Raw genomic sequence first — 25,369 nt, 5'->3', positions numbered from 1 at the left:
TTTGTTTGCTGATCCCTCACTTCTCTAATTAAAGGTATAAATTATTCAAATTACTCTTGATTTATTTCTCCTAATACAAATGACCCTAAAAACAAGACAGGTCAGATGACCCAAGGAGACAATGACGGTGTAGACCTTTCTTTTTTTTTTTTTTTTTTTTGAGACTGGGTCTCACACTGTCATCCAGGTTGGAGTGGTGCAGTGGCATGACCACAGCTCACTGCTTCACTGCAGCCTTGACCTCCTGGGCTCAAGCGATCCTCCCAGCTCAGCCTCCTGAGTAGCTGGGACCACCCGTGCTTGTCACCACACCTAGCTAATTTTTTTTTTTTTTTTTTTTTTGTAGAGATGCCATTTTGCCATGTTACCCAGGCTGGACTGGGTCTCCTGGGCTCAGGCAATCCTTAGGATTCAGAAACTGAAAAGAATAGAGGGGAAAACAATAATGATGTCTACTATATACAAGAGCATGTGTTTGCTAAGTTCTGTGCTTGGTGCTTGCCATGTCTCTAGCATATAACTCTGAGTGGGAGCCCAGATTTCAGATGAGGAAACAGCATCAAGAGGTTGACTGCCTTGCCCAAGGCCATGTGGCTGCTACATGATAGAGCTGGGACTCACACCTCGAGCTGCGTATTCCAAAACCTGCTCTTCCCATACCACCATGTTGAAAAAACAAAACAAAAACAACCTCTGTGTTCTTATGTCCACCATCTCATCTGGGCAACCTGTTTCTTTTTTATTTTCTTGACACTTTCACTTTCTTGTCTAAAGAATTCTCAGCTAGAGTGAAGACCTGAATGGAAGTAGAGTGGTGAGATTGCTGAGTAGGAGTGGGCTGTTTTTTCCCAGCCCTGCCCTCTGACAGATCATCTCCCCGTCAGACACTGCCAAGCTGTTTTAAAGTGCAGTCTTTATGCCGTCTGCCTGCTTCTGCCTCTTTTTTTCCCCCGAGGACCACCCTTCAGGATATGTCATTGCTAAACAACCTTTGGAAATGTCACTTTCTCCTTTGTGCTAGACACTGTGTTAAATCATTTTAAGGGTTTTAAAGGGACACAAACTTTTGATTAATTATATCAGGAACTTTCCATCAATAACACTACCAAAATACTTCTGATTCCACCCCCTGCCCCAGCCACTGTATGTGGAAATGTGGAATGACATTTTATAGCCAGTATGGGCTCTGTTCTGAGTAGTCCTGTATGGAGTCCTGATACAGTAAAAGTCTGAAGTCTTTCGTATCAGGTCCTGGTTTCTGCAACTCTTCTTAATGTTTAAACTTCTTGTGGTTAAAGCAGATGTTTTAGGTGATGGCTGAATCTAACACTATTTGGTTGATTTCAAGAAATTATGATAACCCACAGATATAATTATGGGGATATAGTCAAAACCTTTCATTACATCTTTACAGGTACAGAAAATTTTCTAAGATTATATAATTTTCTGTACAAATGTTTTTTGTCTTTTTATAGGTTATTTGAACTCTGAGTTTCCATTTCATTTGATATTAACAGTGATATGACAGAAAGGTTAGCTGTGCCCTTGTAATTTATAAAAGATTGCATATGGTGCACTGTTTTTAGTGTTTGACGTTTTTCCCCTTTTGTTAAAGTGAATGAACTACAGAAAGCCAAGTGTTTCGACATTGATAAATCTCAAAAACTTAATGCTGAAAGGAGAAAGCAAATTGTAGAATTCTTTTTCAAATCAGAATTTGCTTTTTCCTTTCAGCATTAAGTTTTTGAGATTTTTGTGTTCCCTAAACTGTATGAGTTTTGAAAACATGCAAAACAATAACACATTGTTTAATATTACATATACATGTAGAAGTGATATTAAATGTTTGAGAATGATGAGTACTGAATTCATGGTTATAGTCACCTCTTGAAAGGGTGGGCCAGAAGCAGGTTTGGCTTCAATTATATCTATAAGAGTTTAGGTTTTTTAAATGTTAAGATTTGTTAAAGCTGGGTAATATGGTTTGGCTGTGTCCCCACACAAATCTCATCTTCAACTGTAGCTCCCATAATTTCCACGTGTCATGGGAGGGACCTGGGGGAGGAATTCAATCATGGGGCAGGTCCTTTGCATGCTGTTCCCATGATAGTGAATACGTCTCATGAGATCTGATGGTTTTTTTTGTTTTTTGTTTTTTGTATTTTTTTTTTTTTTTTGACAGTCTTGCTCTGTTGCCGAGGCTGCAGTGTAGTGGCTGGAGTGTAGTGGCACGATCTCAGCTCACTGCAAGCTCCGCCTCCCAGGTTCATGCCATTCTCCTGCCTCAGTCTCCCAAGTAGCTGGGACTACAGGTGCCCACCACCACACCTGGCTAATTTTGTTTGTTTTGTATTTTTTAGTAGAGACAGGGTTTCACTGTGTTAGCCAGGATGATCTCGGAGATCTGATGATTTTATAAAGGGGAGTTCTTCTGCACATGCTGTCTTGTCTGCCGCCACGTAAGTTGTGCCTTTGCTTTTCCTTTGCCCTCTGCCATGATTTTGAGGTCTCCCCAGCCACGTGAAACTGCGAGTCTGTTAAACCTCTTTCCTTTGTAAATTGTACCCAGTCTCAGTTGTTTTTTCATAGCGGTATGAAAATGAACTAATAATAGTAAATAGGTACTATTAGAGTTCGGTGCTGCTGTAAAGATACCTGAAAATGTGGAAGCGACTTTGGAACCGGGTAACAGGCAGAGGTTGAAACAGTTTGAAGGGCTCAAAAGACAGGAAGATGTGGGAAAAAAGTTTGGAACTTCCTAGAGACTTGTTGAATGGCTTTGACCAAAATGCTGATAGTGATTTGGACAATAAAGTCCAGGCCAAGGTGGTCTTGGATGGAAATGAGGAACCTGTTGGTAACTGGAGTAAAGGTGACTTTTGTTGTGTTTTAGCAAAGAGACTGGTGGCATTTTGCACCTGTCCTAGACATCTGTGGAGCATTGAACCTGAAAGAGATGATTTAGGGTATCTGGCAGAAGAAATTTCTAAGCAGTAAAGCATTCAAGAGGTGACTTGCGCATTGTTAAAAGCATTCAGTTTTATGTATTCACAAAGATATGATTTGGAATTGGAACTTATGTTTAAAAGGAAAGCAGAGCATAAAATTTCAGAAAATTTGCAGCCTGAAGATGCAATAGAAAAAAATCCATTTTCTGAGGGAAATTCAAGCCAGCTGCAGAAACTTGCCTAAGTAAGGAGGAGCCAAATGTTAATCATCAAGATAATGGAATGGGGAAAATGTCTCCAGGGCATGTCAGAGACCTTTGCAGTAGTCTCTCTCATCACAGGCCCAGATGCCTAGGAGTTAAAAAATGGTTTCTTGGACTGGGCCCAGGGCGCCCATGCTGTGTGCAGCCTAGGGACTTGGTGCCCTGCATCCCAGCCATGGCCTAAAGGTGCCAACATACAGATCAGGCCATTGCTTCAGAGGTGCAAGCCCGAGGCCTCTCAGGCGTTCATGTGGTGTTGGGCCTGCCAGTGCACAGAATTCAAGAATTGAAGTTTGGGAACTTCCACCTAGATTTCAGAGGTGTGGAAATTCTTGAATGTCCAGCCAGAGGTATGCTGTAGGGATGGAGCCCTCATGGAGAACCTCTGCTAGGGCAGTGTGGAAGGGAAATGTGAACCGGGAGCCCCCACACAGTGTCCCTTCTGGGGCACCACCTAGTGGAGCTGTGAGAAGAGGGCCACTGTCCTCCATACCCCGGAATGGTAGATCCACTGATAGCTCACACTGTATGCCTGTAAAGGCTGCAGACACTCGATGCCAGCCCATGAAAGCAGCCAGCAGGGAGGCTTTACCCTGCAAAGCCACAGGGGCAGAGCTGACCAAGACCATGGGAACCCACTTTTTTCAGAGTGATCTGGATGTGAGATGTGGAGTCAAAAGAGTTCATTTTGGAGCTTTAAGATTTGACTGCCCTTTTGGATTTCAGACTTGCATGGGACCTGTAGCCCCTTTCTTTTGGCCAATTTCTCCCATTTGGAACAGCTGTATTTACCCATTTCCTGTACCCCCATTGTATCTAGGAAGTAACTAACTTGCTTTTGATTTTATAGGCTGATAGGCAGAAGGAACTTGCCTTGTCTCTGATGAGACTTTGGACTGTGAACTTTTGAGTTTATGCCGAAATTAGTTAAGATTTTGGGAGACTATTGGGAAGGCAGGTGGGAGGTAATTGAGTCATGGGGAAGGGAGTTCCCTTGCTGTTCTAGTGATAGTGAATAAGTCTCACTAGATCTGATGGTTTTATAAAAGGGGATTCCCCTGCACAAGCCCTCTTGTCTGCCACCGTGTAAGGCATGCCATTGCTTCCCCTTTGCCTTCCACCATGATTGTGACACCTCCCTAGCCATGTGGAACTGTGAGTCCATTAAACCTGTTTCCTTTATAAATTATCTAGTAGCCAGTATTTCTTCATAGCAGTATGGAAATGAACCAATACACTGGCTGTCACGTAAATGTTTGAAATGTTTCATAATTTAACAAAAGGAGGGCGGTTTACCTAATGTTAATAAAACTAAACTCATAAAATTTCTAAAATCGCAACCCAAGCAAGAAAACCTAAATATAGTATCATGCTATGTCTATCCAGATGTTTTTGTTTGCATATTTGATTCCTTTGTTGAAGGCACTGAATCCCTGCAGTAAGTATCATGAAGTATTTTGCTTTGTAGCTGAGGGATTTGTAAGATGAAAGGTCCTTAAACATGAAATGAGATCAGTGGTAAGCTCATGATTTAAATTGTTATTTGAAAAAATTGTTTGATCTGCTCCCTCCAGGGGGGAAAAAACATGATGATATCTTAGATACAATGTGACAATACATTAATTTTTTTCTTTCTTAGTATCTAGATCACCATGGCGACCGGACAGAAGTTGATGAGAGCTGTTAGAGTTTTTGAATTTGGTGGACCAGAAGTCCTGAAATTGCAGTCAGATATTGCAGTACCAATTCCAAAAGACCATCAGGTAGAAATAAAATTACTTTATTGAGGCCATAATTATACTGAGTGTGAGTCTCTTGCAAATAGTGTTCAAAAGAAGCAGAGTCACAATTATTTTTAAAGACATTGAATTAGGATGCAATTTACACTACATATACATATGGACATTGGTAAAGTTAACATAAACCTGATAATTAGTGAAGTAGATATATGGAAAAGAATAACCTTTGGTTATAAGAAAATTTTTGATGTAGGGAATGATCTATGTAGTGCAATAATTGGATTTTTCTGAATGGACACATAAGGAGTTTTGAATAAGGTATTCTATTACAAACATTCATGATTTTTATTTTTTGCATGCTGGGAAAACAATTTTCTTTTGCATTCATGCTTTTTCATGTGTGATTCATGAGAATTTAAGTGTATAGTTTAATCACCTCCAATGACTTTAATAATATACTTTTGATTTTAAATTATGTATTTTTATTACTGCACCCTCCATGCCTCCCAAGTCTAATTTTCTTAGCAAGCCTATGAGAGTTTTTGCAGTTTGGCTGTAACCTATCTTTACAAATTTTTTTCTCATCACTCCCTCTCCATATAGAGATATAGTGCTGTAACAACATGAGATTTTGTCCGGTTTCCTTAAGACTCCCTTTCATTCCTCTGTCTTTGCACATGCTATTTTTTTTTTACTCAAACTATCCTTTTTCTCTCATTCCTAATTTCTACTTATATTTTAAACCCTAACTCAAATACCACTTCCTTTATAAAGCCTTCCCTTACTTTGATACCAGAGATAATCATTCTGTGTTAATTAAGGTAAAATTAGCTCCTACAATTGCTGTAACCTAAAAATTACAATGGTCCAGCCAGGGATAATTATTTCTTATACACTAAATTTAAAAGTTCTCAAATGTGGGTGAGTAGCTGTTCTCCAACAGTGACTTAGGGACTCAGCTTCTTCTTTCATGTGGCTCTGCCACCCAACCCCTGTCTTCTAGGGTCTCCATGGAAGAGGAAAAGCACAGTGTGGCTTGGCTAGGAAGTTTTAATCGGTCAGGCCTGCAAGTGTCTGCTGTCACTTTTGCTAACATTCCATTGGCTAGAACTCAGTCACTTGGCTAATCATAACCATGAGGGAGGTGAAGAAGCACCACTCTTTCTGTGTACCCAGGAAAAGGAAAAAATGGGTTTGACGAACATGCAGAGGTCTCTACCACATATCCCCTTAAATATTTCTTTCACTATTTTCCCCAAAATGTTTTTAATACAGTACATAGCCATTCTGTCATTCTTATTTATGTTAGCTTGTAAAACTGGAATGTGAGGTTGTTGAAGGCAAGCACTTACTTCTTTTGCTTTTTTCTCCCATTTTGATAGCTCCCATAATCAGCACAGTCCTAGCATAAAGTTAAATGAATGCCTATATTCTTTCTGTGAACTAAAATACATTGTCATTGCAGGTTCTAATCAAGGTCCATGCATGTGGTGTCAACCCTGTGGAGACATACATTCGCTCTGGTACTTATAGTAAAAAACCACTCTTACCCTATACTCCTGGCTCAGATGTGGCTGGGGTGATAGAAGCTGTTGGAGATAATGCATCTGCTTTCAAGGTATTGCATTTTTAATTATTTCTATTTGGCTTAATTTATTTCCTTAAAATATTTGAACATAGCTTTCAAGTGCATCTTATTTAAGGCTTTAAAAGGCCCTGTTACACAATTTCTGCCACTTGGGGGACTCCTCTAGTCAAAAAAGAAATTAGATTTTATCCAGAGGCCTTATTTGTTTACTACATTGTTGTGAATAGGTGCTGGATTATTTCTGTATCTTCATGTCCCCACAGAATGAACTGTGATTTTTTTGATTTAATAGAAATATGTAAGGAAAGAAAGCACACGAGGAAGTTAGACTATTTCCCAACTCTTGATGATACACAAGCTAAAATAATTTTTAATTCCTTTTATAAATTTTGCTTCATAAGATAAGGTTAATTCTTTTGAAAAATAAGTAAAACATGAAAAAATGCAAGGTCACGATACAATTTTGGAGCTCTGACTCAGTCACTGAAAATGTTATGATCAGGATATATATATATGTGTGTGTGTGTGTGTGTGTGTGTGTATATATATATATATGCCAAAAGGCATATTCATAGTAGACTCACGTCCTATCATCTTTCTTCATAATTCCTTGACCTACTCAACTTTGGCAGCACCTTACCAAAATTAGGTTGAGACAGAGAAGATTACTGTTCCCCTATACAGGAAGACTCGCAAATTCATACAACTTTCCACTCCTCAGCCTGTGGCAACCTGGCTTCTGCCCCCATCGCTCCACTGAAAGGACTCTTGCTAATGTCACTAATGGCCTCTGTTTTGCTGGAGTTAATGGGCCCTTTTATGTCATTATCTTTCTTGACTTCTCTGTGACATTTGACACTCTCAGCCACTTAACTTTTTCTTTAAAAAACTTTTTCTGCAGCTTCTGTGATATCATTTTCTTCTGTTCTCCTCTCCCCTTCCTTTCTGGGCCTCTGTTTTCAGGCCTCTCTTTTTCTCTGGATATTCCTCAAATCTTGGTGTTGCCTAGGGCTCTCAGTCTCTATTTAGACCTCTGCTTTCTGTATTCTTTACCTTTTTCGCAATCTCATACACTCTCTTTGTTGCCGTTATCACATGTTACATCTTTAGCATAGAATTTTCTGCTGAACTCTGGATCTGTGCTATCCAAAACGGTAGCCACTAGCCACATGTGGCAATTTAAAATTCAACTTAAATTCATATTGAAAATTCAGTTCCTGAGTCACTCTAGCAACATTTCAAATGCTTAATAGCCTCCTGTGTCCAGTGGCTGCCCTGCTGGACAGTACAGATGTGAACATTTCCATTACTGCAGAGAGTTCTGTTGGAGACACTGGACTCACATGGTCAACCTCCAGAAATCTCGTACAAAACGTGTCTAAAACTAGCTTATCTTTTCTCACTGCAGATAGTGCCTCTCTTGTGTGACTGTCCTGGTGACTTCTGGGATTTGAGGATTACTCCTCGCTTTCCCTTACTAGAACTGTTTTCTCTCTCCTTTCCATTTCCACTGCCAGTAGTTTAGTTCAGCCTATCTTACCTACTTAACTACACCCCTGACCTGGATTTCTATAATGGCTACATAACTTTCTCTTTTCCCTGGAATTCGTCCTTAATCTAGAATGAATCATTTTATAAAATTTAATTATTGTTATACACCTCTGTTTTCATTCTTGCATCCATGTCTTGTAGACTTCAGGAAGACTCTTAAAATTCGTTATTGTTATGAAATAAGACTGTTTCATGCTCTCTCCCATCTATTTTTCCAGTCTTACCTCCCACTCCTCTTCACAGTGTAGTTTATTCTTCAGTAATGAACTGTTTGTCCTTCCCTGCACATCCCATGCTCTCTCATCTCTGTGTTTTTGTTCATATTGGTTCTTCTAATGGACAAAATTTAATTGAAACTTAAAAACATGGATTCAAAGGATTTTACACTTTAGCTTCAGTTTCTTTTCATTTTATCTCCTGAAAAGGTTACATACCACACGTTAGTCTGCTTACTCATTGGTAATAAATGCTGCTAATTTCTTGGCATTTATTCCTGTCCCTATCATTTTGCCAACTTTGTTTCCTTCACCCGTAATGACTCTTCCCCATTCTAGTTTTCAAAATCTTGTCCTGTTCTTCAAGATTTACCTCAATTATTAGCTTCTCAATGAAGCTATTCCTAATTTCCTCTACTTAGAAGTAATTTCTTTCTTTTTCTTTTACCTATCCTCAGTGGCTAATCATGTTTGCCTTGCTTTTTATAATTATTTCTATCCTTTGCTTTTCTCTCCCCCTAGAGTCTAGGATGCTTGACATTAGGGACAGTGGTATTGATGTCCCTCACATAACTTGAAATAATGCTTTCTATATAGTGTATTCGCAGTAAATGTTTGAATTATATTGAAGTCAATTCAACATGTTTTTTAGCTGTAAAAACAGGATTAATCTTCATCATATTTGACATTTCTAGGCAACCATATTAAGTGGTGGTACTTGTCTTTGATTCTTGGATGGCTTTTGAATCTTTTTTGTCTTTATCCTATTAGATAGCATTTCTACATTTTCAGATTTCTGTTAAAGTATACTGAGCAATCATTGCCTTAATAATTTGCCTCTTCTAAGGAATATTTACTTTTTTTTAAGAAGGAGGAGTTAAGACAGGTGGTTACATTGGGCAGTCCAATTTTCCCTAACGTGCGAATTACATACTGGACCAATAATGCCTGGCTGGGGCATTACTTCTCCCTGAGTCCTGCATCTGCTTTTTAATAATGAGGTCCAACAGACATTTGTTGAGACTTTACTGTTTCTGGTGCCGTGTCAAGAAGAAGGCTGTCCTGGGTCATCATGCTGTCAGGGTCCTAGTATGGTTTTCTGCCTTTGGGTGTTTGCATGAGACATAGTGGCAATGCAGGGGTGAGGAAACTCATGGATGGGATTTAGAGGAGGTGTTTGGTGTGTGGAAGAAACTTCAGATTGTATTTGTTTCTTCTCCCTAGCATTTTGGGCAAAAATAACAGTTTATGTTGACGGCTATTTGCTAGCTGCTTGATCTGAGGAAATTATTGAACTTCTTTGTTCCTCAATTTCCTCATCTGTGTAGTGGGGATTGCTCTACAATAAGAGAGAATAAACATGCCCACCTCACTGGCCGTTGTGAAGATGAAATTAGATAACACTCCAGAGACACTTAATGCAGTGCCTGACATAGCAAGCTCTTCATGGACTGAGCCATCAGCATCATCATGATGCCATTCAAGGAAGTTTATCCTTCCTTATGTTTTTTTCTGTTTTCCTTAGATTTTCTTCCCATCGGTTCCCATTATTAAATATTTTTAAATGTTCAGTATTTTAAAATGATTTATGGCTGGGCACGGTAGCTCACACCTGTAATCCCAGCACTTTGGGAGGCCAAGGTGGGCAGATCACGAGGTCAGGAGTTCAAGACCAGCCTGACCAAGATGGTGAAACCCCGTCTCTACTAAAAATACAAAAATTAGCTGGGCGTGGTGGTGCGTGCCTGTAATCCCAGCTACTTGGGAGGCTGAGGCAGGAGAATTGCTTGAACCTGCGAGGCAAAGGTTGCGATGAGCTGAGATCATGCCATTGTACTCCAGCCTGGGTGACAGAGCAAGACTCCAACTCAACAAAACAAAAATTATTTATATGAGACCCTAGATATAGAGAACAATAGATAAGTACTCACTTATTTCTTATTATAAAGGATTATATCTATTTTGATGTAATATTTTTAGAATACAAATGCATGTATTCATTTGTCTCTTCCCCTAGAAAGGTGACAGAGTTTTCACTAGCAGCACGATCTCTGGAGGCTATGCAGAGTACGCTCTTGCAGCAGACCACACTGTTTACAAACTACCTGAAAAACTGGACTTTAAACAAGGAGCTGCCATCGGTATCCCATATTTTACTGCCTGTCGAGCTCTGATCCACAGGTAATAACACACTTTGTCAATTTTATGGCCAATGCCAAATGAGGGCAGTGTTAACTACCTCCCTTCTAGTTGTCTGTCCATCCATCTGTTCATTATTTTTGGTTACCATTTACTTACCATTAAACATTTATATAATGGAAACTGTGAATTTGGGAAATTGTACTAATCACTGGGGATACAAAAAAGAGCAAACGCTGTGTTCAAGATGCTCATAGTCTAGTAAGGGAAATGACATTAGAGTGATCATATTTATATATAATGTGGAAAGTACAGTGATAGAAATGTACATAGGGATATATAGGCTCAGAAGGCATGTGCCTGTGGTGATGAGGTAGGGCTTCCTGGCAAGGTGTAAGACTTATTATTTTCACGGTGGCTAACGCCTGTAATCCCAGAACTTTGGGAGGCTGAGACGGGCGGATCACCAGGTCAGGAGATCAAGACCATCTTGGCTAACATGATGAAACCCCATCTCTACTAAAAATACAAAAAATTAGCCGGGCGTGGTGGCAGGTGCCTGTAGTCCCAGGTACTCAGGAGGCTGAGACAGGAGAATGGCGTGAACCCAGGAGGCGGAGCTTGCAGTGAGCTGAGATCGCGCCACTGCATGCCAGCCTGGACGACAGAGCGAGACTCCATCTCAAAAAAAAAAAAGAAAAAAAAGACTTATTATTTTAACTTACTGTTTTAAAGCCATGGTTCAAGAATCTTGTTATCCATTAGAATCATCCAGGCAGCAATTTAATAGTACACTATAGGGCCCTACCCCAGACCCTCTGGTCAGTTTCCATAGCTGGTGCCTGAGAATCTATATTTTAATCCCGTCTGCTAAGTATTTGAAAAGCATCAGAGGGAATTCACCTGAGGAATGGTAACTAGAAGGAGAGAGGACATTCTAGACATTGGGGATAGTATGGGGAAAAACAGTGTGGTGTGTGGGAACAGCTATAGCAACTTGATTTTGTTAGGAAATTTCAAGAGAAAGAGTAGTGAAGAATAAAGTTGGAACAGAATAATCTTTCAATAAATGTTAGCTGTCATCAAATAGATAGAATTCGGGTTGTAAAAGACAGATTATAGAGCTCATCTGTTGCACTGTAAAGGACTGGAAGTAATGAAATGCTTTATTCAGGAGACTACCATTGTGATATTTGTGTTTGATTGAGATCACTTATCTGCTGTGTGTAGGATGAATTTGAGGATAGGAATGGAGAGAGAGATAGGAGTATCTTATAGGAGTCTCCACTAGACAAAGTCCTTATGGGTCAGAGCAAGGGTTCTGGTAGAAGAAGTGAGTAGAGAGGAAAGAATAACTATTTAGTGGGGGTAAAATCAGGGGTATTTGGTGATTATTTGCAGGTAGAGAATGAGGAAGAGCTTAAGAGTAGTCTAGCTTTCTAGCTTGGTTCATGTTTAACTGTGACAAAAGAAGGAGAAAGTTTCAAAGGGAAGCTGTATTGAGTTTTGGATTTGAAATTATGAGAGACACATCCTAATGGAGAGGTTCAGTAGCCTATTGGATAAAAAAGTCAGAAGCTTGAAGACTGGAGATAAAAATTTGGGGATAGCAGCATGTAGGTAAGAATTGACAAGATGAAAAGTGGTTGAAATCCCTCAGGGAGTGAGAACAGTGGAGTGAGAATAAAACCCTCGTGAACATCACCATTTAAGAATGTAGTCAGAGAAAAAGGATAGACTCATAAGAGACTGAAAGGATTCCATGGCCGGCAGAATCTAGAGGTCATGGTATCCCTTAAGCATCCAGTGAATGCATGGGCTTTGAAGACAGAAAGGCCTGGGTTAATGTCTTCACATAGTGCTAGTTGTATGACCTTGGTTAAGTTACTTAAACATCTCAGGTGCAGTTTACTGATTTGAGAAACATAGATAATAACAGCACCTTCCTGCTAGAGTGTGGTAAGAATTATTTGGAGGTAATGTGTGTAAAGTTCTTAGTACAGGGCTCACACAGGGTAAGTTCACAATCACTGCTGGCAGCTTTAGGCGTGGCAATTGATAGTGCTACTAAGGAGGGAGGCCAGCTGTCAAATGCAACACAGAGGTCTGTTCAGAAGCAAATAACAGTTGGGCCCAGCAATTAAGAGGTCATTGGTGACATTAGTTGCTTTTCAATAGAATGGTGGGAAGAGCTTGATTGAGTGGATTGAGGAAGGAAGAGGAAATCAATTCCTTGAGTGACGACTATTCTTTTAAAAATCGGGGAGACAAGGAAGAGAGAGTAGAAGGTTACCTGAGGAGAGTATGTGGGAAAAAGGGATTTTTTTTTTAAGGCTAGGCAAGACTTGAACATATTTACAGATCGAACAAAATCTGCATAACGTAAGATGGAAAGGACTTAGGACATAGGTAGAGAGACTGGCTTCCAGTATGGAAAGGACAGCTTATCCGTAAAACCTAGAAGGGGTAAAGATGATATAATTATGGAAATATTTATGGGTAGGGAGGTGGAGTGTTGAAGGTACTTGTATGTCATTGCCTCACTTTTCACAATTAAGTAGGAGGCAAAAAGTGATATTTTAACAATCAGAGCTGAAGTGGCACCAAAATGCATGGTCATGTGATTTTTTTTTTTTCTATAATACTTAGTCATTTGGATAAAGTATCAAGGAAGCTAGATTTGAACATTAATCCAGGGCTGGAATATTGGTGGCAAAATAGAATGGTGCAAAGGAAATGAGAGCACAGGGGACTGCGGGGAGAGGAGGTTGGGCAATCTACTATGGAATCCAAGCTGAGGAGGGATGGAAGGAAGGCCAGGAGCAGCAAGCGGGCAGAAATGGAGCTGTTGAGAGTCAGTAATCTCTGCATAGTTGAAGAAAGATTTTGAGAGAATATGGGTTTTCAGAATTAGGATAGATTAGTGTCATAATCCTGGTTATTGGCATCTGATACTTCTCAGGGGGAATGATTGCTGATAGTTATAGCCCTGGGAGACAGTGGCTATAAGTGGAGGAAAATTTAGGAACTGTGGTGCTTGATTTTCTGGGGAATGCTGAATCTCCTTGATTGGAGCTGGATTTGGGGTGGAAGAGAAAGGCTATGTGCCAGGTCTTAGTCTTCAGTGACTAGAAGATGGTAGGGAACAGCAGCATGGAAGGCCAGGCTGAGTGCTGTGAGCGCCAGGGAAGATGACTGTATTAGTCGGGGTCCTCCAGAGAAGCAAATAACAGGATGTGTGTCTCTTTGTCTGCCTGTCTATCAGTCAGTCATCTATCTATTTGATCTATCTAATCTATCATTTATCTCTGTATAAATTCCTTAAGAGTCAGTCACTGTGTACACACACAGACACACACACACACACACACACACACGTGCGCACGCACACAGATTGATTCATTTTAAAGAGTTGGCCCATGAAATTATGGAGGACTGGTGAGTCTAAAATCTGTTGCAGTGGGCCAGCAGGCTGGAGACACAAGGAAGAGGTGCAGTTTAAATCCCTAGAAAGTTTGCTGGCTGAATTTACTCTTGCTCATCAGAGGTCAGTCTCTGAGAACAAAAGCCTTCAGCTGATAGGATGAGGCCCACCCACATTCTAGAGTGTCATCTGCTTTACTCAAAATCCAGCTATTTCAGTGTTAATCTCATTTAAAAAAACAAAACAAAACAAAACAAAACAAAAAAAACACTGTTACAGAAACATCCAGAGTAATGTTGAAACAAATATCGGGTTCCTTGGCCCAGTCAAGTTGACACATAAAATTAACTGTCACAGCGACTCTGCACAAGGATTCAGGAAAGGATTTGCCTGCTTTTTCTCCCCTCACCCCAGGCCTAGAGATTTTTATGAGAATGTGTCTTTAGTGTTTGAGGGACATCTTACAAGAATTTTTGAAAAATTTCGTTGAAAGTATTTCATATCCCATAGTCTAACACTAGTGCTCCTATCCCCTTATGTTTATGTTTTACTTTAACATATTGTCCTCCGTCTCTTTAGCTCCAAGCGAGTGTGGGAGAAAGCTTCTCTTATTGCTCGTTGTTGCCACTTCTCAGTTGTTGGTGCACAGCTGGGAGCAGGACTCTGGTTACTGTGTTCTCTTTCCCAGATGGAGCATAATGTTCCATAATGTCTCTACAGTGTGGCCACCCCACATTGTTCAAGGAAGTAAGAGATCCTTCCTAAGAGTCAGATCTGGATCCCACAGCATCTGCTGGCTTGTGACATTGGCACTGTCCATCTGGAATAGTGAGGCATCCCCTCATGCCTTGCTGCATGTCCCTTCTTTTCAGAATATACTAGAAAAGTAGTCATGTGAACCAGAAGTAAAAAGAAAATGCCATTTCACCAGAGAATCTGGACATTTTAGGGGATGACATGGGAATCTTTGTGATAGGATTTATTGCATTTCCTACTCTCTGACCTTTGCTGACTCAGCTTTGCTCTCTGAAGTGAGAGTACAAGGCTGGTGCAACCTGATGTTCGGAGATATGGAGAAGAAAAAAATACTTTCTTTCCTCGGGCAAAAAAAAATAGCTACTATGTTTACTTGGACATTACTGTAGACCACAGAATAAAGACTGAGCTATAATAAACCTGCTTTGAGGCCCTTTCTGTGGGGATATATGGGAATGAGAGATTCCAGATCCTCCAGGCTCAGCAGTTTCACTTCATGACCTACAAGGACTGTAGCTACTCAGAAGTAGCGCCGCATAGTGATCCCAGTGTCCAGTAGCATAGTGCCTGGAACTTAAAAGACTCCCAGTAAATACTTGTTAAAGGAATAAATGAATTGAAGGCTTTGTTTATTCTGTGAAGCTTAGGGAATATTTGGGGCTGTATATCAGGTTGCATTTGCTTTTTGTGTTAGTGTTAGCCAGACTAAGGGTAGAAATTCCTTGTGATGATGAAAACACCTAAGATTAATTAGCTTCAAAATATAAGATGATGTAACTTATACTTTCTTTTGCAGTGCCCGTGTGAAAGCTGGAGAAAGTGTTCTGGTTCATGGGGCGAGTGGAGGAGTAAGTATTTTTTTAGTATATTTTGAAACAAGCTTGAGTTTATTTCATTATAGTTCCTTTGGTCATTTTTAAAAGTCAGATTTATAAATATAGTCAAAGATGCTTTTTTTTTTATGTAGTAAAACTTTTTTGATTTTGGTCTTCTGAAGGTGATATTTAGTCATTAGTTTAGCATTTCTTGGTTAATAAACCCAACAGAGCACCCCTTCAAAAATATGTTAGATTTCCCACCTGTAGTGGGTGTGGACTAAGATAAACTGGCCTTGTTTTTGCCTTCAAGTAGCATATAAAAATATTTATTTAGAATTTTAAACAGTTCTTTAAGGTCGATATTAATTCCATATTCCCTTAGATAAGGAAACTAAGGCTCATTAAAGCTTACCTATGTTGCCCCAGACAGCACGGTAAAGCTACACTGTGAATTCTTAGTCCTTTCTATCTCCCTTCTGCTGCTTGCCTGCTGTGCTTTGACGACATTCATGGAGTGCAGTATACAGGCCTGTCCTTAACACCACAACCCATGGCTGAAAATGCTAATGTGGGGGAATGGGGGAGGAGGACTCTGAACTTAAAATAAGCCCTTCAGTGAAATCATCCAACACAGGGCTGTGAGAAACCTCTTCAAGAAACTAGCTGCCAATCTGCCTCTCAGGAGCTTAGAGCGAAAAGTTAGACCTCTCCAGTTAGAATTTAACAAGAAATCCACATGAACTCTATCAATGGATGCTTTGGAAATTTTGGAGATAAGATTTTGCATTTTAAAAATAAAAGGCCTGGGACTAGATACTTACTTTGAGGAAGCTGTTAACCCTTACAGAGCACTGTGTATTCTGGAGAGTGGATTGAAAGAAGTAACATATTAGATGGCTCGTTGTCCCCTGAATAATGATTGGTATCTTGAAAATGTGAATTTACCTTTAAAAGTAAAAGAACAGGTAGTTTCAGTCCTTTTTATCTCTGTTTCTTAGGTAGATGAATCACGAGGTTTCACACCTAGCTTCCTACACTTCCCATAGATCAATTCTAAAGGATTTCACAGATCAGACAATTTATTGAAAAACACCAGGATTGTCTTTATGGGGCTTGAGAAAATATGACAGATACACCTTGTCCAAAACTCCCATTGTTTAACTTCACTGAAGAGGCAATTTTAGGGTTAAATTAAATTTAACCCTAAATAACGAAAGGATCTGTCAAACACATACATTTATTTAAATTACCCTGGCTTTCAGAGAGCTAACATCGGGCTTTGTGCAGAAGGGAAAGATTTCAGTAGAAAGGGGAGAGAAGAGTTTAAAGAAAATCTCTTTATATTCCCTTTACCCTCTTGTAAAAAGCCCAATTGCTTCACCATGATTTTTTTTTTTTTTTTTTTTTTTTTTTTTAAGGTAAAATCCACACTGTTCGCTGAGCTGGCTGAGTTTGTTAAATCCTTGGCTGGCAGGGATAGGCTGGTGACCTGGTGTGTGAAGCGCTTCTGATCCTCCCTGTCCTATCAGAGGGAAACAGTACTGGGTTTTGCCTTGCTTCTGTTTGTACTTTCTGTCCTCATTTAATTCAAATTCCTTGGGGATTATGTTGTGTGTTTAAAATGGTGTGGAATTTATGAACACAGCTATTATCCAGATATGTTGGTGAGGAGTGCCCTATTTTAGTGTTAGCAAAATAAGTAGAAGAAAAATAGTTGACACATAATGGTGCATAATCTGTTGAAGGAGTATTGCTGGTATAATTGTTGACAAGAATAGAATAAACAGTGCCTTTTTAAAAGAGCTATTGAGTACCCTTTTAAAGCAGTTAGAACATCAGGAGATGTAGTTACATTAGCTTTTTAAAGTATGGTTTTATTAGAGGTCTTCTATTTAAATTTGAAAATTAAAGTAGAAAATCGGTTGGGCCCACCCGATAGTGGATTGCGTTTTATCTAATTGGATGTTTCTCTCCTCCGTCAGACAGTGAGTTCTATGTATTTGTTTGTTTCAGTTAAGCAAATTCCTGCCATAACCTGGCTGAGTCCAGCCTCGTTATTCCCCTGTGCCATATAATCTTTAAGGTCCATTTCAGGCCTGGAAATTTGTTACAACTTTAATCTGTTTCTATCATTAGTTTTCATCTTAATTCTTTTCTTGCCCAACCCGGTCCTCCCTATAAATGACTGATTATGAGTAGCGGGTGATTTTGCATCCTTTCTCCTTCCGCTCTGGGACATTTGGCAATGTCTGAAGACATATTTGGTTGTCACAACTTGGGGAAGGGTTTCTGGCATCTAGGGGGTAGATACTCTTCAATACATGGGATAGTCTTCCACAGCAAATAATTATCTGGCCCAAAATGTCAATAGTGCCAAGTTTGGGAAACTCTGTTCTAAATGTATGTGACACTTATTTGTATAATCATTTGTCATCTAATCAGACATATTTCCTAGTATTGTTATTTAAATAATTGCTGTTTTGTCTGTCTTCTTAAACTACTTTGATTTCTCTTTTGTGCTAAGCTAAGCACATTGATCTGGTATTCTAGTGATTTCTTACAATCCCAGCACTTTGGGAGGCTGGGATTTTGCCAGGTTGCCCAGGCTGGTCTCGAATTCCTGACCCCAGATGATCCACCCACCTCAGCCTCCCAAAGTGCTGGGATTACAGGCATGAGCCACCATGTTCCACTTAATCCTTTGGCTTTAAATACCGTCTGTAAGATAATGAATCTTTAATATATATCTCCAACTGAACTCTTTTGAGTCCATACTCATATTCACCTGATTGCTGAACATCTTCACCTTTAAGTAGATGAGCACTGTACAGCTCAACATGTTCCAAGTGGTTCTTTTATTTTTATTTTTTAGAGACAGAGTCTTGTTCCATTGCCCAGGCTGCAGTGCAGTGCAGTGCAGTGCAGTGCAGTGCAGGATCACTGCAACCTCAAACTCCTTAAAGTCCTGGGCCCAAGTAGTCCTCCCACCTCAGCCTCCCACATAGCTGGGATTACAGGCATGCACCACCGCACTTGGCAAAGTGAAATCTGGAGATTTTCACAAACTTAGTGCTCTCCAGTCTCCTCCTCAGTTACTCTACCCAGTTAATCTGGCCAAAGACATAGGAGACATCCTGTATTTTTCTCTTTTCCTCATCTCCCGCATTCAATCTGTGAGGAAGTCGCATTAGCTTACTTCTAAACTATATCTGAATTTGTTTATTTTTTCTAGTGCCACCACCTTTGTTCAAGCCAGCTTCATCTCTTATCTAGACTGCTCTAACAGCTACGAACTGATCTTCCTCCTCCCATTTTCCTCGCCGCCTTCGTTGTGCCTCACATATAATTGGAGCAACCTTTTTAAAGCCTGAGTCAACCAGATCATTTCCTGGCTTAAGCTCTCCAGTGGTTCTGCATAGTTTTTAATATACTCAGAAGCCTCTACCTTCACCCCTCAGATCCTATGTGACTCGGCATTTCTGGCCTCATCTTCGACCCTTTTGCACATGCCCCTCCCTGAACCACACTGCCCCTCTTTCTGTTCTTTGATCCCAACTGCATTCCCACCTCCCCAGGTTAGCCGTGGCCATTCACTCTGCCCACGGCATCCTCCACATGGCCGATCGGATGTTCTTGTGGCTTGTTCCTCACTTTTTTCAGGTCTCGTTTTTTCAGTGACTCTTCTTGATGACCTAAATAGCCCCTATTCCTATCTCTCTAACCCAACAGCCAGTCTTATTTTTTCTTAGCGCTTTTATTTCCTGAATTTATTTTATTCATTCAATTTGTTCATATGACGATTATCTTCCTCTACCCTTAGAATGTAAATTTCTTTCTTACGTTAAGTACCATGTCTAGCACATCGTAAACACTCTATAAACATTCACCGAATGGATGAATTAATTTGCCCGTATACCTGTCTCTTCTACTTAAATGTTAGAAGCCTTACATTTGTTATTTAGAATTTCGTATGCACAAAGAAGTCAGAGAGCATGTTCTGATCATCTTTAAACCCTGCAAACATATTGATGCAGTGGTTAAAAACTCAAGTTCTGCAGTCAGACTGGTCTAGCTCTTCCTGTTTCCATCTCTGCATATGACTTGGCCAAATTACTTATAATTTGAAGCTTTAACTTTCTTATCTGTAAAATAGGGACAATAATAGTATCTACTTTATAGGGTCATTGTGAGAATAAAATAAAGCAATATGTAGAAATTATTTAGTATGGTTCCTGGAATATTTTAAATGCTCAATTAAAGTTAGCTATTTTTCTTATTTCTTCATTTACACTCTTAGGTTCCTTAAAGTTAGGGTGGGTCCCATAGGAATCTTAAGTTCCTTGTATGTATTTACGTGTTTGCTGGAATGCAGAGAATATGTAACTCTTGGGTTGTATTTGTTTTTCAGGTTGGATTAGCAGCATGCCAGATTGCTAGAGCTTATGGCTTAAAGGTTTTGGGCACTGCTGGTACTGAGGAAGGACAAAAGATTGTTTTGCAAAATGGAGCCCATGAAGTGTTCAATCACAGAGAAGTGAATTATATTGATAAAATTAAGGTAAAATTTTCCACCATTTTACAAATGTCAAACTTTGTTCCTTGGAGACTTACGTGGTTTTTTAATACGTTTTTAACCAACTACTCCTTTAAAGCTGTTTGCTTCCGTTTTTCAGTGCCTAGATGAATTTTTATGTGTGTTTTAAAACTTTAATTTATTTAAAAAACAGAGATGTCTAAGTTTTAAACCTTCACTATGATTTTTGTATTGTTTATGTGTATTAACTAGAATATAGCTTCTCTAGAATCTTATAGCTATAAAAATTGATTTTTTTAATGCAAATAACTTTTTAAGTAAAGCTGCAGCTTTGTATTTGCAGCTGTGAGGTATTCTTAATACAATTTCAACTGATGTGAATTCTCCATGGAAGGTGAGATATCCATAGATTACAAACCGGATCTGTGTGGCCCAGGGAATGAAGTTCATTTGTTAGCTGGATGTTTTGGAGGAATAATCACTACTGCATCCAAAATGGTGAGGTGGCATTTAGTTAGTTGCTGCATTTAACAGAATTCAAGCAGATTCTGAAGTTCTTCATTTGTACTATAGTAGCAGTTTGCTAAACACTTATTGCTTTGCTAATCCTCAACCACTTCCTCATGTTAGGGAGATTAGAATTTCCCAAATATTGAGTACTGTGTAAACTAGATCATTACAAATGAAGGAAAAAATAGGAGTGAGAATTTATTACCTTTTTGGCAATCATCTTACCAAAAAGCCCAGCAAAAGCACTCCTTTGTTATACGTCTGGGAAACTTAAGATCTAGCACTCACTGCTGATACCATTATCCAAGAATATTCACAAAGATGAAAAATTGCCTGTTATTTTAAGAGTATGGTTTTTGTTTAGCAATAATCTAATTTTAAGATCATGAGGTCTTGGGAGCTTCAACTGACTCCTTCTGCTTAAGTCTCTCCCATTCTCAAAAACATTCTCTTAACCTTTATCTCACCCCCCTCTCTCACCTCCTCTTTCCCACAAAACTTCTTGAAAAAGTAGTATTTATTGGTTTTACTTCCTTACCGTCCATCACTTCTCACTGCAGTTTTGCTTATAGCCCAAGTATTTATACTGCTTCTCAGAAGTCACTGAGAAGCTCCTAATTAACAGTCTGCTGGTCTTCTTTCAGTCCTCATCTTGTTTGATTTTTCAGGAGCATATGACCCTGATCACATTTCTTTGAAACTGGTTCTCTTCTTACTTTCCTGACTTTTCACTTTCAGTCTCCCCCTCTTCATGTTATTTAATATTCATATTCCTTAGGTTGTTTTTGCTTGGTCTCACATCTTCCCTGGTGCTAAACTTTCATCCTGATGAGTCTCATATACTCTTGTGGCTCCCTTAATACCCATATGCTGTTGATTTCCAAAACTGTCTTTGGCGTGAGTTGACTTCCTTCATGCCATCAACCCGCTAGACATTGCTACTCATCTGGTCCCCCAAGAGAGAAACCTTCATTTTATTTGTTTTTCCTGTCTTTTAATTATCATTTTCCCTCCCACCCAGCAAGTTGGTTACCTCATTTTATCAGTTTCTTCTCTGACATGCCTTTCAAATGTATTTCCTTATCTCTATTCCACTCACCACCATAACTTAGTTTAGGCCTCAGTTTCTCCAGCCTTGACTGTTATTCATAACTGAGCTAATAAAAAAACTACAGAAACAACTAAAATGGAAGCTTTATGAGGACAGGAGTTTTGTCTGTCTGTTCCCTACTGTACTTGCACGTGCAATAATAAACACCTGTAGAAAACAACAACAAAAACACAATTCAAATCCTTTAACATGGCATTCACTGTATTTTCACTATCTGTCCCAACTTACAGTCTCCTCTCTCCTACCTCTTCCTCTTCCTGCCACTCCCCCTTACCTGATTATGTACTTCAGCTCCGCTTGTATTTCAGTCCTGTGGTCTCAGTCCCCTCCATCTTTGCTTTTCTGTTTCTTTGGTCCAGACTGACTCAGCCTCAGATCTAACTTCCCCTTACTCATCTTCCTTTCTTTTGGCTTAGGAAACTCCTATTCATCCCTCAGGGCCAAGTTCATCGTCTCTGTGGAACTTTCTCTGACCGTGGCAGGCAATCAAACCTTAACCTTTTTTCTCTGTATTGTATGATTTATTTCTGCTAATGTGTTACTTAGCCCATTGCATTATAGCTATGACTGTAGTATTTCCTGTCTTTCTCAGTAGTTTTGTTTTGAGCTCCCTTTGTTTGTCTTTGCATTCCTAGTACCTAGTGTAATCCCTGGCACAAGGATTCATTTGTGTGTGTGTGTTAATATAAAATGAATATAATGTAGATGTGTGTAGCTTTTTCTAAGAGCCAGCATCCATCATCCAAGAGCCCAAAAGAATTAGTGCGTTAAACAGATTATAAACCATTTAGAACAAAACCAGATGCACTAAAACAACAAAAATCATGAAAAACCAAACAGCTAATGATATTTTCTTTTGCTTTTTGTTTATTAATAAAAATGGGAGCCCCCTGGGGCTTTGGGACTTTTGATTTGTTGTTTCTTTATGAAATTTTATTTTAAAGATAGAAAATTTTCAGCTAAGGAAAAGTATTTTATACTCAAGTTGAGTCTAGCACCTGAAAATTCCAGGCAAATTTTATTTCATTACAGCAATGTATTTAGTACAAATCTTTACCATTTTAGATGTTCTGGCTGGTACCTTGGAATTACATCATAATTATATAATTAGATTATTTAAAATTTTGCATTATTAGTTTCAAAGATGTAGCATTTATATGTCATTTGAAACATATTTTTATAATATCTTTATAGATAGTAGCTATTTTACAGTTTTTCACTTGCTATCTTACTCTACATTTCTCTTTTATTATATAGAAATATGTTGGTGAGAAAGGAATTGATGTAATTATTGAAATGTTAGCTAATGTAAATCTTAGTAAAGACTTGAGTCTTCTGTCACATGGAGGACGAGTGATAGTAAGTATTCCTTTTCTTTTTTTTTTTTTTTTTTTTTTACCATTTTAATGTTTTACCACAATTTAACACTATTTTGCAGTAATCTTTAACTGTAGACTTGCCGTTTTTCATATTAGGTTGTTGGCAACAGAGGTACTATTGAAATAAACCCACGGGACACCATGGCAAAGGAGTCGAGTATAATTGGAGTTACTCTCTTTTCCTCAACCAAGGTAGGAAAAGAAGTACTTCTGATTTTGATAACTTAAACATTGGTACAGTTTGCCTATTCAGGCAAACAGAAAGTTTTAGTAGATGTTAAACTTAGTTATATGACTAGAGGGAGTTGGTAAGGATTAGTCACCAGAAGGACAGCTAGGGTGACAATATAATTTATATCCAAGTAAGCATACCTTTTGAGATAGAAATGTGATACTAGTAATTATTTCAGGACAATAGGTATTTTGTACACTACCACTGTCTCGGGCAGATAGGACTTATGGTTATCATGTAGAGAACTACTTTTTCTATTGTTATGGGCAAGTTGACAAAAGTCACACATTTGTAAGAGACTATGGTATAACACTTAGATTCTGAAGTTTTTTTAATGCTTCTGAAAATTAAATCATGGTTCACTACAAAAAGAAATTTATTTTTCCTTTTTCTTAGGAGGAATTTCAGCAATATGCAGCAGCCCTTCAAGCTGGAATGGAAATTGGCTGGTTGAAACCTGTAATAGGTTCTCAATATCCATTGGAGAAGGTGGCCGAGGCTCATAAAGATATCATTCATGGCAGTGGGGCTACTGGAAAAATGATTCTTCTCTTATGATTAATTCTTTCATGGATTTCCTGTGTAATCAGAGGTACTGTCTTTCCCCCAGTTGTACTTACCCTATCTTTTCTTTAATTAATATTCGATTCCATGAGTTTCTTACGTGAAAAAATAAGATTTTTCTTTAAAGAACAGAGGCAGAAGAGTAAAATTCATTGTATTGCTAGCAATATTTTTTTATGCCATCTGTCTCAAATCAAGGAGTGATCATAGTAGGAAATAGCATGTTAGTCATCGTTTGGCATGAGGGTGCATTCCAGTAATTCTTAATTGATACTTGATTAATTCCATACCTTGGATTAAAACATGCTAGTTCAAAATAAGACTGCTCAGTTTCCAAGGGTTTTCAAGCCTACTTACCTTTGTAAAGGTTCTCTAGTCTCTGATTAGCCATGGCTGTATTGGACTTTGAACATTTTCTGGACTCAAAACCTCTACTCTAAACTAACCTCGTTTGGATGTGTAAGTCTTTTGTAAAGGCAAAAATAAATAATGTCCAGGATAATTTATTAGTTTTCTCAGTATTTTCCCAAATATTAGAATATTTACTTCATTATTGGTTGGCTGCCAATGACCCCATATGTTCTGTGAGAACAGGAGCTTTATCTCTTTATCTTTCATATAATACATAGTCTCCAAATAGGTAATACTTCTCAATTGATTAGATTTTCAGAGTAAATTTAGAGTTTTCTGTTTGTCTGATGAGGGTCATATATTTTGTTGAAATAATTAAGCTCACAAATTTGATAAACGAAGAATTATCTTCATTTGTCTCAATAATGTGTAATAAAATCTATAGAAAATCAAAACCTGCTTTTCCAGTTTTTATAGTATTTGCCTCTCATCACTTCTGCATAGCTCCTGACAGTTACTTCTTAACAGTGTTCTATGCTGGAAGCCTTTATCTAAACTAAATACAGGGATGACCTCTTAGCAGTCTTGCCATCAATATTGTATTCAAGGAAATAAAAGTTTGATTATTTGTTATTTTTGTTTTTCATCACATGAGCACATCCTTTTGTCGTGTCACATTATGTGTTTGATTGTTTTGACCTGATTTGTTCTGTTGAATGACAATTTCTGGCTTGAACATGGAATCCTGTTTCAGTAATAAACAGAAAATACTGCTAATTTCTATAGTTGAAGGATATCATTGGCTTCTGGCTATATGTGCCATGACTGAAATGTTTTTGCTATTAGCATTTTCCAAGTTTATCCACTGTTTCTCTTATAGGTTAAATGCCCTGTAAAATTACTTAAAAAAAAAAAGAAAAGTGTTAAGGCAATGCCATCAATATAGGCTAGCATTTTATGTGCATCCTAAAATGGAGGATTCCTTTCCATGCAACAAGGTAAAAGAATAATCATTCTGTAAAAGTCAGTTTAATCTGTTTGTACATTTGCCTCATCTATAGAAAGAGCTAAAGCATACAGATGACTTAACACTTCAAAATACATCGATACAGTTTAATTAATTTTGAAAGCAAAACTAGCCAAACTGTATGCATTAACTACCATTTTTATGAATATGTAGCACTAGGTATGCTCTCTGCATAAATCTCTATGGTTTTAGTCTTGTTCCAACTTTCAACCAACTGCAT

The 25,369-nt window shown here is 38.6% G+C and overlaps 1 protein-coding gene across 4 annotated transcripts in view; it reads left to right on the top strand.

Annotated features, from left to right (window-relative positions):
- Positions 1–24,751, top strand: part of CRYZ (crystallin, zeta (quinone reductase)) — a 34,202-nt gene extending 9,451 nt beyond the window's left edge. The window contains exons 2-10 of one of the 4 annotated variants that reach the window (XM_011977772.1): positions 4,634–4,729; positions 4,851–4,974; positions 6,416–6,568; positions 10,322–10,485; positions 15,420–15,471; positions 19,850–19,999; positions 22,854–22,955; positions 23,072–23,167; positions 23,604–24,751. In XM_011977772.1, the coding sequence (XP_011833162.1) occupies positions 4,864–4,974; positions 6,416–6,568; positions 10,322–10,485; positions 15,420–15,471; positions 19,850–19,999; positions 22,854–22,955; positions 23,072–23,167; positions 23,604–23,765 (990 nt within the window). In that variant the 5' untranslated portion in view covers positions 4,634–4,729; positions 4,851–4,863 and the 3' untranslated portion in view covers positions 23,766–24,751. The remainder of the gene's footprint in view (positions 1–4,633; positions 4,730–4,850; positions 4,975–6,415; positions 6,569–10,321; positions 10,486–15,419; positions 15,472–19,849; positions 20,000–22,853; positions 22,956–23,071; positions 23,168–23,603) is intronic. The other 3 variants (XM_011977768.1, XM_011977775.1, XM_011977783.1) reach the window with 3 other exon arrangements.
- The last annotated feature ends 618 nt before the right edge of the window (positions 24,752–25,369 follow it).

The sequence above is a fragment of the Mandrillus leucophaeus genome, unplaced genomic scaffold (genome assembly GCF_000951045.1).
Source record: "Mandrillus leucophaeus isolate KB7577 unplaced genomic scaffold, Mleu.le_1.0 Scaffold103, whole genome shotgun sequence".
Classification (NCBI taxonomy): Eukaryota; Metazoa; Chordata; class Mammalia; order Primates; family Cercopithecidae; genus Mandrillus; species Mandrillus leucophaeus.
Note: the sequence above shows the minus strand (reverse complement) of the source record. Positions and strands in the feature narration are given on the sequence as shown.